This window comes from Piliocolobus tephrosceles, chromosome 18 (assembly GCF_002776525.5).
Source record: "Piliocolobus tephrosceles isolate RC106 chromosome 18, ASM277652v3, whole genome shotgun sequence".
Classification (NCBI taxonomy): Eukaryota; Metazoa; Chordata; class Mammalia; order Primates; family Cercopithecidae; genus Piliocolobus; species Piliocolobus tephrosceles.
Genome location: NC_045451.1, coordinates 20,555,940 through 20,571,819, shown reverse-complemented (window position 1 = coordinate 20,571,819; position 15,880 = coordinate 20,555,940). Strand labels below are relative to the sequence as shown.

The 15,880-nt window shown below is 41.5% G+C and overlaps 1 protein-coding gene across 8 annotated transcripts in view; it reads left to right on the top strand.

The window, feature by feature from the left end:
• ZNF532 (zinc finger protein 532) overlaps positions 1–15,880 on the top strand; it is a 129,260-nt gene that overhangs the window by 82,363 nt on the left and 31,017 nt on the right. For all 8 annotated transcript variants that reach the window (XM_023218336.3, XM_023218329.2, XM_023218332.2 and 5 more), the window contains 2 exons: positions 6,287–6,449; positions 11,800–12,081. In XM_023218336.3, coding sequence (XP_023074104.1) covers positions 6,287–6,449; positions 11,800–12,081 — 445 coding nt within the window. The remainder of the gene's footprint in view (positions 1–6,286; positions 6,450–11,799; positions 12,082–15,880) is intronic.

Sequence of the window (15,880 nt, the reverse complement as noted above, 5' to 3'; positions counted from 1 at the left end):
TCCTTCCTTCCTTCCTTCCTTCCTTCCTTCCTTCCTTCCTTCCTTCCTTCCTTCCTTCCTTCCTTCAAATAGGTACTGTATTTTAAATTATAAAAGTGAAACAAATTTATAGAAGTGGTTAACAAAACTCCAAAGCCACTGAAAGATAAGTTAATCACATGCATTCAGTGTGAGGGCTAGTCTGGCTGCCTGGAGCCCTCACCCGCAGCCTGGCTGTGGCAATGGGGGCTGCTGCTACCAGCTCTGTTGGGCCTAGTAGGCCTGTACTGCAGTGTGCCCGAGAGAACCCTCCCTCACCCCCTTTTCCAATTAAAGCTAAGGTAAAAGCTTTCATCCTGTGGCTGTTTGGCCTACATTTGACCCAAAGGTTTCTTTTGGCATTAAATCCATCTCTATCCTGTTTACGTTAGTCCAAAATGACTAAGTAGTCCCAGCTCAGGCACTGAAATCCCCCAGCAGTATTTGTTTAACAGGTGGTTATACAAATGACGTAAATTTATGCAAATGATTTACATTAATTTTTTAAATGATCAGTGTTAAAATAACTTCTCACCCGTTTTTCTTAGAGGACATATGGATGTGTGAAAATATACCCGTGAAGTCCCATAGTCCCAGCATCCCAGTTCAAAAAGCATGGCACGCGATCTTTCTTTGATTTACTGTGTTTACTGTGTGCTGCGTACTGTTGTAAGCGCTTTGTTTCTTGTTTTCCAGTGTGTGGGCAGGCATAGTACCCTGCTGTTTAAAGGGAAACTTCGAGTACCCCTTAATCTTTTCTGCATAATTTGGGATCATTTTGAATGTCTATTACTGTATCTCTTTTTTTGAGATAGAGTCTCGCTGTGTTGCCAGGCTGGAGCACAGTGGCGCAGTCTTGGCTCGCTGCAACCTGCGACTCCCTGGTTCAAGCAATTCTCCTGCCTCAGCCTCCTGAGTAGCTAGGATTACAGGCACGCGCCACCATGTCCAGCTAATTTTTGTATTTTTAGTAGAGATGAGGTTTCGCCATGTTGGCCAGGATGGTCTCAATCTCCTGAGCTTGTGATCCACCTGCCTCAGCCTCCCAAAGTGCTGGGATTATAGGTGTGAGCCACCGCGCCTAGCCTGTATCTTATGGTAATGAAGTTTTGTATCTGCTTCTATTTTTTCCTTGACTGCTGATTAACAGCAGTTTCTTTTGCTATGCCTTCCATTTACTGGCAATTTCTAAATGTATGTAAGTGGAGAAATGAGAACTTCAAAATAAGAATTGTATAAGAGACAGAGTTTTTGAACATGTTCCTAAGAAGTAAAACGTGCAAAATTAGAATAGAGGCATGAGAGAGGAGTATGGGGTCAGAGGAAGCTGAGTTTGAACCTTGACCCTGAAATCTGTTCAACACCAAGCAGATTATCTAGTCTCACTAAGTACTGGTGTCCCATCTGTGAAATGGCAGCAGTGTCATCTACCTAACCCAGGCTGTGGGGATTAGGTGTATGACTTGGAGGATGGTGCTTTGCCCCTAGCTGGATTCAATTGATGGTAATGTAGGAGGCTTATGGCAGCAATTTCAAAGCTTGGAGTCTTTTATTTATTTGTTGTGACGCCTGTTTGAAGTGTTTTGGAGAGTTTGTTGCTGTAAATTTGACCTGACTGAGTATGGGTATTTGGTTTTAGCTTTTTATTCTTTTCTCCTTCTCCTTCCTTTCCCCTTCCCCCTCTCCTCCTCTTTCTCTCCCTTCCCTCTTCTCCCTCCCCTGCTGCCTTCGTTGTGATGTAGTCACCCTGCTACTCACCCAGTCTTGCATTTAGGATTAGGTCCAGACTTCCAGGTTTGACCTTCAAAGCCCTGCACAACTCTAAAGCACCCTCTGTGGCCACTCCCACACCCCGGGGAGCCCAGCCACACTGGGATTCTCACTGTTTCCCAGCAAACCGTGCCCAGTAGACCCCTGCCTTTGTGCAGACTGGTCTCTCTATCTTGAATGCCGCCCCTCCTCTCTGCCTGGCAGCTGGTCTCCCTGGGGATTTTCCATTTTCGTTGGAGAGTTTGCTCAATCCTCAGATTCTGCTCCTAAAAGACATGTCTGTGAGGTTTGTTGTATTTGGACTTCAAAAAAAAATCAACTGCAGTTTTTAATGGATTTTATCCTACAAAAAAAGCTGGAAGAACATGGAGAGAATGCGTGCATCTTTTTCCCCCAGATTCCTCAGTTGTTAGCCTTGCAATCATTGGTCTGTCTCCCTCCCTGCTTTGTATTTAGGAGGAAAGGGGAACCATGATGTAAATACTTTGGTGTGTTCTGGTCCCTTCCACAAAAGGAACTTGTGTAAATAACCTCCATGCAGCGCCCCCAGTCAGGAAGTCTGTTGATTATAATACAGTCCCGTTCATTGACTTCATCCAGATTCCTCCCAGTTGTTAGGCGTGTCTTTCTCCTCTCTGGTCCGAGATCTTATCTGGGTGTACATTTTGGATTTACTTGTGCTGCCTTATCAGTGTCCTTCCGTCTGAAGCAGTAGCTCAGCGTCCCCTGGTCTCATGTGTCTGGCCGTCTAAAAGGGGGCCCACGCCTCTCCTGTGGCTGACCCTCACTTGGTCTGTCACTGCAGTCTCATTGCTGGACTTGGGCATGTGCTCTTGGCGGCAGTGCCTGGCCCGTGATGCCATGCTTTTCTCAAAGGATCACTCTGGGGGCAAGAGCGACGTCCACCTATCCTACAAGGTAGTGGTGATGCTGCCCTTCATCATTAAGGCAAGGCAGTGTCTGGTGTGTCTTTATAATGGTGACTCCATTATAAAGTCACCGTGTTCCCTTTTATATCTGTTCGTATTTTGTGGGGAGGGATTCTAATATTACACCAACAACCGGCTCCTCAGCGTCCTCAGAATGATGCCTACGTAAATAGATGGTCTCCTGTTTTACACTTTCTGTTATTAAGACAGCACATCCAAACAACAGAATCCCTCCCCAAAGGAATGTAGCATGAATAAAATGAGTTGTGGCGTTGCTTGTGAAATAATGATTTCTCACAATGTGAAAATTGAGTTTTTGAGGTGGAGTCTCGCTCTGTCGCCCAGGCTGGAGTGCAGTGGCGTGATCTTGGCTCGCTGCAAGCTCCGCCTTCCGGGTTCACGCCATTCTCCTACCTCTGCCTACCAAGTAGCTGGGACTATAGATGCCCACCACCATGTCTGGCTAATTTTTTTTTGTATTTTTAGTAGAGATGGGGTTTCACCATGTTAGCCAGGATGGTCTTGATCTCCTGACCTCGTGATCTGCCTGCCTCGGCCTCCCAAAGTGCTGGGATTACAGGTGTAAGCCACTGCGTCCAGCTGAGTTCTGAGCAGTTTATTAGCTTAGCTAGTAAATCTGAGTTCTTTTCTTGAAGCTATCTTTTTTTTTTTTTTTTTTTTTTTTTTTGAGATGGAGTCTCACTCCGTCGCCAGGCTGGAGTATAGTAGTGTGGTCTCAGCTCACTATAACCTCTGCCTTCTGGGTTCAAGTGATTCCCCTGCCTCAGCCTCCCGAGTAGCTGGTACTTATAGGTGCACGCCACCACGCCTGGCTGATTTTTTTTTTTTTTTTTTTTTTTTTTTTTTTTTTTTTTTTTTTTTTTTGAGGCGGAGTCTCGCTCTGTCGCCTGGACTGGAGTGCAGTGGCCGGATCTCAGCTCACTGCAAGCTCCGCCTCCCGGGTTTACGCCATTCTCCTGCCTCAGCCTCCGGAGTAGCTGGGACTACAGGCGCCCGCCACCTCGCCCGGCTAGTTTTTGTATTTTTAGTAGAGACGGGGTTTCACCGTGTTAGCCAGGATGGTCTCGATCTCCTGACCTCGTGATCCGCCCGTCTCGGCCTCCCAAAGTGCTGGGATTACAGGCTTGAGCCACCGCGCCCGGCCTGATTTTTTTTTTTATATTTTCGTAGAGACAGGGTTTGACAATGTTGGTCAGGTTGGTCTCGATCTCCTGACCTGGTGATCCTCCTGCCTTGGCCTCCCAAAGTTCTGGGATTACAGGCGTGAGCCACCGGGCCCGGCCAAGTCTATCCTTTAAAAAAAAAATTTTCCTATGCCAACTACAGAAAAAACAGGAAATAGAGACAAACAAAGCAATAAAAATACATATACTATTATCCAGCAGACATGACGACAATCCTATGCCTTCTCTTTCTTTTCTATGCCCTTTAAAAAATGTGATCATATCATACATTGTCTTGTTATCTTCTGTTTTAATTTGCGTGAAAAATTTTCCATGCCATTGGTATAGCCCTGTGACATAATTTTTAAAAACCTTCATATAGTTTTCTTTCTTTTTTTCTTTTTTCTTTTTTCTTTTTTTGAGACATAGTCTTGCTCTGTTGCCCAGGCTGGAGTACAGTGGCGTGATCTCAGTTCACTGCAACCTCCACCTCCTGGGCCCAAGCAATTCTTGTGCCTCAGCCACCCAAGTAGCGGGGACTACAGGTGTATGCTCCCACGCCTGGCTAATTTTTTGTATTTTTAGTAGAGATAGGGTTTTGCCCTGTTGCCCAAGCTAGTCTCAAACTCCTGAGCTCAGGCAATCCACCCACCTCAGCTTCCCAAAGTGCTGGGATTACAGGCATGAGCCACCGTGCCGGCCTAGTTTTCTGTTTAACCATTTATACTCTTGGGCATTTGGGCTGTTCACAACACTAAGCAGTTTCAAACAGGGAGAAAGTGAACATCTTTGTCACACCTGCTACAGTTAGTGATGACACATGATTAGTGTACAACATTGTGCTGCAGTGTACGATCCGGAAAACCTCGCCTGCTCCTCAGCACCCCCGCCCCCAAGGGTACTTGTGCGCTGCAGTAAAGTAACATCTCAAGACCTTTAAAAAACAGGCCAATCCAGTTAAACTTACAAATCTTATGGGGGAAAAAGAGAAAAAAGTCACGGGAAGGGGAGCATCACACACCGGGTCCTATTGTGGGGAGGGAGTAGAGGGGAGGGATAGCATTAGGAGATATACCTAATGTAAATGAGAAGTTAATGGGTGCAGCACACCAACACAGCACATGTATACATACGTAACAAACCTGCATGTTGTGCACATGTACCCCAGAACTTAAAGTAGAATAAAAATAAAAAAAGAGAAAAAAAGTTAAATCTGTAATTTTGGACGGAGAATCGCACAGTGAGGTTTGAAGCTGCGTGGGCCCTGAGAGAGGGAAGGCACGTGGTTTAGGAGGCATTCCTTTCTTCAACTTTGCCGTAGGAATAGCAGGTAAAGCCTCAACTTCTCTCTCCTCCTTTCTGACCCTCACATCCAGTCGGCTTTTCTCTGACCTTTTCCTAAGCGGCTCTTTAGAATTCTTTGTGCCCATTCTCACAGTTCTCCAGAGAAAATACAGATGCCCATAGGCCCTCCCCATGCGCCAGGGTGACCCAGAGCAGTGACTGAAAAATGGTGACCTGCTGCCATCAGAACTGTTCACAAATGACCGATTACATCCATTGGAGGCAGAGGCCAGCGGCAGGGTAGACGCAGCCCTTTACCCTCTCCAGACATCTCGTGCCCTCATTTCAGTAGCGAGTGTGGATAGGCAGGAAGGATATTATGTTCAGAAGGTTCAGGTCTGCTGAATTCATTCGAGGAGGCTGCTTGTTAGTAACATATTAGTCATGGAAATAGTTTGTAGGAGACAAGTGAATATTTTAAATCATTCAAAGCATAAGAAACATTCAAGCATTGTTGAAATAACAGTGGTATCGATTTTATTTTCTGTTTCTTGATTTTAGTGTATATTTGTATACTAGCGTAGGGCTTCCTGTGTTAAGAACAGGTATAGAAATATTGACATTCAAGTGTAAAATTGCTACTGACTCTAAACGGAAACTTTGGAGTTGAGTAGTCCTATTTAGTTTATTAATCAGATTACCATTCTTTTCCAAGTTAGGGTATCATCATTGCCTGGTCTGATCTTAAAAAAAATCTTTAAAAAAAAAAAAAGGATGCTTTTGCTCTGTGTTAAAGTAACATGAAGACTTTGTGCAAACATGTGCCAGTTATAGATCTGTGAGTAGTAAAATGGTCATTAATTTAGATTTCTAAGTAAATGTAGCCAAGTACATCTTTACTCAAAATGTTAAGGTTGATCTATGATTGAGTGATGCCAGTTGTCTTCAAAAGTTTGTTTCAAAGCTAATTGTTGTTCTATTTATTGTGTTTGTGTGTTCTCAGTGTGCCTCTGCCTCCCGAGTTCTTTAGCTATAAAATAGCAGCTCCTTTGACTTAAAACAGGCTGACTGACATGATCTCGCTGCACTCTTCTATTTTAGAATAATATATAAGTGTTCCATGTGCGACACTGTGTTCACCCTGCAAACCTTGCTGTATCGCCACTTTGACCAACACATTGAAAACCAGAAGGTGTCTGTTTTCAAGTGTCCAGACTGTTCTCTTTTATATGCACAGAAGCAACTTATGATGGACCATATCAAGGTGTGTGTGCATCTAACCTCTCCTTTAAATGAATTACAGATCCATTCACTGGTCGTAAATCAAGGCTGAGCTGCAGGTGACTCTAAAGCACGCCTCACTGTCGAGGGAAGGGATGGATGCTGGTCGTTGTCAGTGAGCAACTTACGTGCTGTCATCGTGTGTTCACTTGACTGTGGGGTGCTTTTCATTCAGGAGTCCTGATCTGCCTACGAAAAGATTCGTGAAAAGGAACCAATGCCTGCCCTGATGTTAAGAGTAAAAAAGTACTAGGGTTTTTTTTTCTTTCTTTTTCTTTTAATATGTGAAAATGATGACTCTGAAGTTTTCCTTTCCTTTTTTTTTTATTTTTTATTTTTTGAGAGAGAGTCTCCCTCTGTCTCCCAGGCTAGAATGCAGTGGCACGATCTTGGCTCACTGCAACCTCCGCTTCCCAGGTTCAAGTGATTCTCCTGCCTCAGCCTCCCGAGTAGCTGGGATTACAGGTGTGCACCACCACACCCAGCTAATTTTTGTAATTTTTGTATTTTTAGTTTCACCGTGTTGGCCAGGCTGATCTTGAACTCCTGACCTCAGGTGATCTGCCCGCCTTGGCATCCCAAAGTGCTGGGATTACAGGCATGAGCCACCACACCACGCCGAAGTTTTCTTTTTCTTGAGAATTCGGTATTGTATAATACTTAGAAACAGACAAGAGCTCTGATGAATTATGCTAATTCATACAAATATTGGTATATTTAGAAAAATGAAGGTTTTTTCCCTTGAAATTATTTAAGCGGTTAGGTTTGCATTGTAATTAATGCCCCTAAACCTTTTAGTTTCTTTTTCTTTTTTTCTTTTCTGTAAAGATTGCATTGTAAATGGACTGTTAAATATCTAGGATATAGTATGGTACCTGGCACCTAGTGGTGTTCAGTTAATGAAATGAATAAATATCCAGTGTGGTCTGTTTTACTCTCCAACCCCCAAAAGGGGCACAGAAATCTATTTATAGCCTTTTAAGCTTACTAAGTCCAGTGCTTAGTTCTAGCTGCTTAACTGTCCACTGTAATATGTTAAGCATTTTTTTTTCTTGTGTGATTAGGAGATAATATCCATTGGCTTTCAGAGATTAAAATGACTTACTTTTTAAACAGAGAAACAAGAGACCTCATATTATCAGGATACTCAATCTCTTTCTTTTAGTTTTGCTCTTTTAAAAATATATTATACAGGCTGGGCACAGTGGGTCACACCTGTAATCCCAGCACTTTGGGAGGCCAAGGTAGGTGGATCACTTGAGGCCAACATGGTGAAACCCCATCTCTACTAGAAATACAAAAATCAGCTGGGTGTGGTGGTACATGCCTGTAATCCTCGCTACTTGGGAGGCCGAGGCAGGAGAATCACTTGAATTCAGGAGGCAGAGATCGCAGTGAGCCGAGATTGTGCCACTGTACTCTAGCCTGGGTGACAGAACAAGACTCCGTCTCAAAAACAAACAAAAAATTATACAAAAAAGTTCAGTTTGAAGAGCAAGTAAAGTCCCTGAATTTATTCTGGTCTCATGTCGGCTAAATGCCTGGATTATGAATCCTTGACATTTCCTGTATTGAACATATGTGAGTTCATGTAGAGTAATTGCTTAATGCAAATGAACATCTTGGAGATTGTCTCCTTCTAGGCAAGGTGAAGATAGTGGTGGTGATGGCATTACTCAGGTGAATAAAATGCATGGGAGATGCCTTTCATCATTCTCACTTGAAGTACAGTAAAATCCTCTTAAGATACTTTAACTATTTTAGCTAAAATCACATAATTATTTTGATAGTAAATATCTATTTAATGAAACATCAGGAAGAATTTAAAGTTGCTTTAAAAAATTTAGGGATGTTGGGATTAGACCAAAATATTTTAACATACTAAATGTGTGCCCACAACAAAAAAAGAAAAGAGCAGTTGCTTCTTAAGAGGCTTTTAAGGTATTTGCTTTCTGGAACTCAATCTTTGCATCTGCAAGTCGGGTCATCAACTTTGTGGTTAGGGTCTTCCTTGTGTTAATAGTGAATTTGGAGGAATACAAGGTTCCAAGAAATAGAAACTGAAGAGGAGTGGTAAAATCTTGTGGCCACAAGGAGGAAATAATTGTTTTTATTCATCTGAACCTATGCAAGACACATGATATGAAAAAAGTGGGAATAATCACTTATGTTCTCATTTCATGTATGTTCTATGCATTTAAAAATATCCTGCATTTATATGTTTGGGGATGGGTAAGCATAGTTTTAAAGACATATTGGTGTTTGTTTTTTTTAATTTTTAAGATGATCTATTTAGCTCTTTTTATTTATTTACATTGCCTGTGCCTGTTCCGTGCAGTTTTTCATGAGGAAGGAAGAGGAAGTGGAACAGGCACAAGTTTTCTCCACATACATATTCACTTAAAGATGGGGCCTTGTTTGCCCAGTTAATCCAATTTGTGTCATTTTCTTCTCCTACCAAAACGTAAACTTACTTACTTTGTAGGACCTCCATGTTGACATTCGTATTTAAAGTAAACTTTCAAGTTACAAACATTTGTTCAAATTAATTATTGTTACAGGAGCTAAGGAAAAATCCATTTGAAAATAAGTTGTTTCTTTATTTAAAAATGACAATATGAATGAATGAATGAATGAATGAATGAATGAGGCAGGTCTTGCCATGTTGCCCAGGCTGACCATCTGGTTTCAAGTGGTTTTCCCACCTGACCTTCCAGAGCATCAAAATTATAGGTGCGAGCCACCATTCCCAGGTATTTGCTTTTCAGACTCTTTTTGTTTTGTTTTGTTTTTAGGTAAGGTCTCACTCTGTTGCCCAGGTTGGAGTGCAGTGGCATGATCAGGGCTCAAGGCAGCCTCCACATCCTGGGCTCAGGTGATCCTCCATCCTCAGCCTCCCAAATGGCTGGGACTACAGGCATGTGCCACCACGCCTGGTCAGTTTTTGTATTTTGTATTTTTTGTAGAGACAGGGTTTCACTATGTTGCCCAGGCTGGTCTCAAACTCCTGGGCTCAAGTGATGTTCCTGCCTTGGCCTTCTGAAGTACTGGGATATACAGGCCTTAGCCACTGCACCTGGCCTTAACAGTCTTAATTTTACTTACAATGTAACTTGTTGCTTCTTTTCTGTAATTTCTATAGCACTTTAAGGTTATCTTACAGAAGAATACTTTAATACTTTATCCTTTCTTCAGCTTATCAGTTAGTAAAAATGCATTTGCCTAGAAACTTACAAAAAGTTGCTAGAGGGATTTAGGTTTTCTTTTCTTTAGGTTTTAAATGTCAAAAATGGAAAAACTTTGCTTCTTTTTTGAAAAAGAGCAATCAAACACAGAAACCGTCTACCCTGCATGGTGGGCGTGAAGCAAGGCATAGTTTTTGGCTATCAAGAAATCATGTCTTGCTCCAGATTTTCTCTTTGCAAAGAACATGGTTAGACATCCATCCACCTCAGCCCGGCGCCTCTTTGTTTTTGTTTTTGTTTTTTTTGGAGACGGAGTCTCACTCTGTCGCCCAGGCTGGAGTGCAGTGGCGTGATCTCGGCTCACTGCAAGCTCCGCCTCCCGGGTTCACGCCATTCTCCTGCCACAGCCTCCCAAGTAGCGGGGACCACAGGCGCCCGCCACCACGCCCTGTTAATTTTTTGTATTTTTAGTAGAGACGGGGTTTCACCGTGTTAGCCAGGATGGTCTCGATCTCCTAACCTCGTGATCCACCCGCCTCAGCCTCCCAAAGTACTGGGATTACAGGCGTGAGCCACTGCGCCCGGCCCGCCTCAGCCCCTCCTTTATGCGCTGTTGCCTGTTTGGGTAGACCTTGAGACTTCAGCCAATGAGAAGATGATAGAAGCCCTCTTTCTCTCTGGGGGTAAATGGTATTGAAGAAGGTTAGCTAGTTCTTGGCACTGTTTAGAGAAGAACCTTACCTTGAAAAAGTGTGATGGAGAGTGTCCTGAAGGAATGGCTGGCTTAAACATCCATGAAGGAATGTGGAGCTGAGGTCTTTCAGCGTCAGTTTCTATGACCCAGGGAAACTCGGATGTGTGGAAAGCCTCTTAGGAAAGATTTTTCATGTTGTCTTTCTGTAGGTTCAGGAATTCATGGTTTGACTGCAAGCCTGACTGCTAGTAAGAAGAGACGACCCTATTCAAAGATAAATTGTATATTGTATACAGAGGCAAAGATTTTATTTTTTGCTCTCCTCCACCCTCTTTTTTTGTTTTTGTTTTTAGTTTTTGAGACAGGGTCTTGCTCTATTGCCCAGGCTAGAGTGCAGTGGCGTGATTATAGCTCACTGTAACCTTGAACTCCTGGGCTCAAGCAGTCCTCTTACCTCAGCCTTCTGAGTAACTGGAACTTCAGGCATGCACCACCATGCCCGGCTATTTCTTAATCTTTTTGTAGAGATGGGGTCTCTCTATGTTGCCCAGACCGGTCTCAAACTCCAGGTCTCAAGTGATCCTCCTGCCTTGGCCTCCCAAAGTGTTGGAATTATAGGTGTGAGCCACTGCATACACTCCATCCCTCTGTTTTTATTCCATGCTTTTAGAATACAAAACAAAAACCAAAGTAAGCTGGTCTTTAGAATCAAATTGCACTAATTTTACCCTTTTCAAATTTGAAATCCAGTGAGTTTAAGTTGAACATGGCTGTTGTGGCTATTATGTTGATGAAAATAGATAGCTAAGCAGTTTAAAAAGACGTGAGTATCTAATGTGTGTAGTTCTCAAGCCTGGCTGCCATCAGTAAGAAAGGATGGGTCGGGATAGGTGTAAGGAGATGAAAATTACTGACAAAACCCAGCAAAAACCCATATTGTTACAAGTATTCCAAGAATGTGAAAGGCGTGAAAAGAAAAAGGCTTGCTATTTACTAACGTGTTGACCTTAGATGTTTGCTCAAGTCAGTTTGTTGTAGTTGAATTCCTAATAATGTATTAGCCTATTTAAACATTTCCAGGCTGATGAGAAAGGAGAGGGTTGTTCCGAAATGGTTAGTTGTAGAGAGGCCTCACTCTGGGATGTTACAGGAGGATAAAGTACCAGGATTAATTTGTGTTCAATACAGAAGTCTTTCTTTAAAGAATTTTAAAATGGTATAAATATATAGGCCTTTAAAAAGCGTTTGGAAAGAGAAATACGTAACTTGTAACAGACTTTTATCTCTTTTGAAGTGTATATTTAGCTTAGGTTTTTTTCTTTATATATTAAGAAATACTTCTGAATGAATATAAAATGGTATTGAAATGTGTACTACATGTTAAGATAGCATACTTGTGCTTTCTTTTAGTGTTGTGATTTGTGATAGATATTTCTTTTCTTTTTATAATGTAGTCTATGCATGGAACATTGAAAAGTATTGAAGGGCCTCCAAACTTGGGTATAAACTTGCCTTTGAGCATTAAGCCTACAACTCAAAATTCAGCAAATCAGAACAAAGAGGACACCAAATCCATGAATGGGAAAGAGAAATTGGAAAAGAAATCTCCATCTCCTGTGAAAAAATCCATGGAAACCAAGAAAGTGGCCAGTCCTGGGTGGACGTGTTGGGAGTGTGACCGCCTGTTCATGCAGAGAGATGTGTACATAGCCCACGTGAGGAAGGAGCATGGGAAGGTCAGTAAAGAATGAAAGCTGCTCCGGGTGAGTGCAAGAGAGGGCACTGGACTGGCAAGCTTCCAAGATGTGGGCTCTTGGCTTGGCTCTATCAGTAATTAGTGGTGTGACCTTAAAAATCACTTGGTGTCTCTGTGCCTCAATTCTTTATCTGTAAAATGAACCTTTCCAAATCCTTCAGTCTTTAGTTTTCCTAGTCATTGCCTTCACATGCACTCCTCCAGACTGGTGTGCGTGAATGTGGTAAGTTACCTACCACATTCATGTTTATAGCTTAGGAAAGAGAAATACAGTAAACCAAGGTTAAAGGCATTTGAATTTACCTCTATCCCTGTACCAGCTAAGGAAGAAAGGAGCAGAGAAAGACAGTGGGAATGCTGAACTCTGCCCGCAGCATTTGTGTAACTTACATGATTCTTCCTTGAGTTTGGTAGTGGGAAGAGGAACCACACCCTTTTGCTTCCAGTAGAAGGTCTGTAACTCAGAATCGCTGAGAAATCCGAGTCACATATGTATATCCTTTCTCTTTTAAATAGTATATGTCTCCAACTGATAAGAAATTTAAAACATACTTACGACTAGACCTAATAACATTAGCAAAATTATTTTTCAATATTATCTAATACTGTATTAAATACAATATTAGGCTGTATTGACATTTCCTGATTGTCTCAAAGTTGGTTTGTTATGGTCAGGATCCAAAAAGTCCACGTATCACATTTGGTTGTTGTGTCATTCTTTTTTTTACGTAGTCTTCCTTCCATTTTATTTTTTAATGTACGGTTGATTTGTTAGAAAAATTGGATTGTTTATCCTATATATAGGTTGTCCCTCACTTTACTAGATTTGGGTAATTGCTACTTTTTTTTTCTAACTTGTTGACACTAGGAACCAACATGGAATTTGCTACTTTTTTTTTTTTTTTTTTTTTTGAGAAAGTGTCTCACTTTATCATCCAGGCTGAAATGCAGTGGCATGATCTCGGCTCACTGCAACCTCTAGAGGCCTCCTGGGTTCAAGCAATTCTTGTGCCTCAGCCTCCCAAGTAGCTGGGATTACAGATGTGCACCACCACGTTCAGCTAATTTTTTAATATTTTTAGTAAAGATGGGATTTCACCATGTTGGCCAGGCTGGTCTTGAACTCCTGGCTTCAGGCAGTTCACCCACTTTGGCCTCCCAAAGTGCTGGGATTACAGGCATGAGCCACTGTACCCAGCCAGACTTTGCTACTTTTTGACACCGTTTAACTTGTTCCTCTTCATCTCATATTCCTGGAATTTTGATTAGATTTGAATTTTTTAGGTAAGCCTATGTCAGCTGGGCATGGTGGCTCATGCCTATAATCCCAGCACATTGGGAGGCAGGATTACTTGAGCCCAGGAGTTCCAGGGTGCAGTGAACCATGATCATGCCACTGCACTCTATCTAGCCTGGGCGATAGAGCAAGACCCTGTCTCAAAACCAAAAAACAACAAAAGAATATGTCACAGATCTGTATTCTTTTTGTATTTCATCATGAGGAACATAATACCAGCTTGTCTCATTTGTAGTCCTAATACTGAGATTGATTAATGGGTTCAGATACATGACATTTTTAAAGAAAGTCATCTTACTGCTTTAACTTAAGCCAATAGAACAAAATAGTCATGCATAGTGACCCTTTAGAGAGTACATAGGAATTGTTTTGTAATTAGTATACACTACATCCTTGAGAAGTTTGTTCTATTAAATGTGCTAAGAACTGTTCTATAATCTCATTTATTTGTACTACTTGTTTGAGCTACTCATGAAGTTGACATGTTTTACTTTGTGATTATCCAAATGGCCTGTGAACATGGCTGGATCATAATATTCACAAATAGCAAAAAGATGTTTTTATTATATTTGGTCTCACTACAGTATGTCTTGATATAAAAAGTAGTTACTAACAGAATATATTTGGCTTTAGTGGCATGTTGCTTATTTAATCATCTTAGTCTTAGGCTTTCCTGCTAGCATTGTACAGTGTTCATTGTAAATACTGGGTAGTTTTTAAGAAGCAATACTTTTATAATCTACAGTATAAATACACTGCCAGGGGTGCTGTCAGAGTCTGATGTGGTGGTTCTAGGGAGTCTTCACTTGGCACCCCTACCAGACTGCATAAGAGTCAAACAGGAGCTGGCCTTCGTCATCATCCGGTAGTCCAGTCCTTTCATTTCATGAGATTTCTGTAACTATCTTGTAACATTTCAGAACTCTTTTCCTTTTTAAAAAAAACTATCTTTATCTTACATATGAGATAATGATTAGATCTAGGATATAAGAGGAGGAGATGATTTCAAAACAGTTGGTGGGATGAAATGTAACACTGATTGAAAGCCTTTGCTCTGGACCTGCGCAGAGATCCCACTCTGAATTACATGTGTGTGCATGCTTGTGCCCTTGGTTTTGATGGAGATGTTCATCGGAATGGAAATGTTTGGCTTAGTAGGATTTTAGGATTAGCTTTGAAGGAGTTGAGGCCCTGCCTTTGGAATAAGGCACATCAGATTATATTGTAGTTTCCATCCTGTTCCCTCAGCCTCCTGAGAGAATGAAGGAGATGAGTGGGCAAGGAGAGGGGAGGAGCGTCTTCGTAAGCTAGTGAAATGGGTGGTGTTGAATGCGAGAGTTCCACCACGCCAAATCCTACTGGAGCACCCACTTCCAAACACCCCTCTACAAGCATCTTTTACCTATCTCCGTTCATTTCTCCTTTCCTAGGATACTCAAGTCACCCAGACTTCAAAGCCCCTGTGCTGTCTTTTCTCTGTCTTCCTTCAGACAACCAGGCGAGCACCTTGCTGTCTTTATCTTTCCTTCCCATTTACCCTGGGCTTGCCACCTTATCACTGAACCCCGTTCTCTGGTGACCCCTTTGTTGTTAAGTCTGTTGGACGTGTTCCTGTCTTTACCTCCACTCACCTCACAGCAGTATTTCACATGATTAGAAGTTCTTTCTAAAAGCATTTTCTACCCTTATTGGGAATACCACTCTCTCCTGGGTTCTCTCTCCATTACTGGAACACCCATCAGGTTTCTGTCCTAGAAACATTGAACCTTCTCTTGGGAAAATTCAACCACTCTTATAACTTTGCTACTCGTGTACAGTATATATACAGATAGCACCCACATCTGTGTCTCCATTTTAGTTGAAAAGTATTTCTTGAATTAATAGACCAAGAATGAGTTCTAATTTGGAAGACATCTAACTCCTCTTAGACTTAACCTTCTCTTCTTTACAATGGTTACGTGTTTAGTGATCTTCCAGTGTCCTGTGTTTAAGTACCTAGAGAACTATGTATGAGGTGATAAATATTCTCTAATCCTTATGGGCTTAAGATGTGATATCAATATGAAATACGCTATACACATATAAGGGATCAAAAATTGTATTCAGCTAAAGGTCTCAGGAGAGAATACATTTTTACTTCCACCAGCCCAGAAGTTATTGGAAAGATCCAAATGTATTGGATTACCCAATGAAATATTATTATGCATTATGATAAATATGTCAGTGTTCTGAACCAGTGAACTTTGAATGTATACTTGATTTTAGTATCATAATTATGACCTAAAATACATATATATAAAATATAATAACTTGAGGAATAATCTAAATGCATTCTGCCAACCACAGTACAGTCATTACTTTAGTGTTATTGCTTCTAGTATGATTATTATTTTGATAAGGTTTGGAGTAAATATTTCAGGTTAGGAGTAAATTTAACTGGCGTAAGTTAAAAATTTATGTCAAAATATTATAATTCACTGCT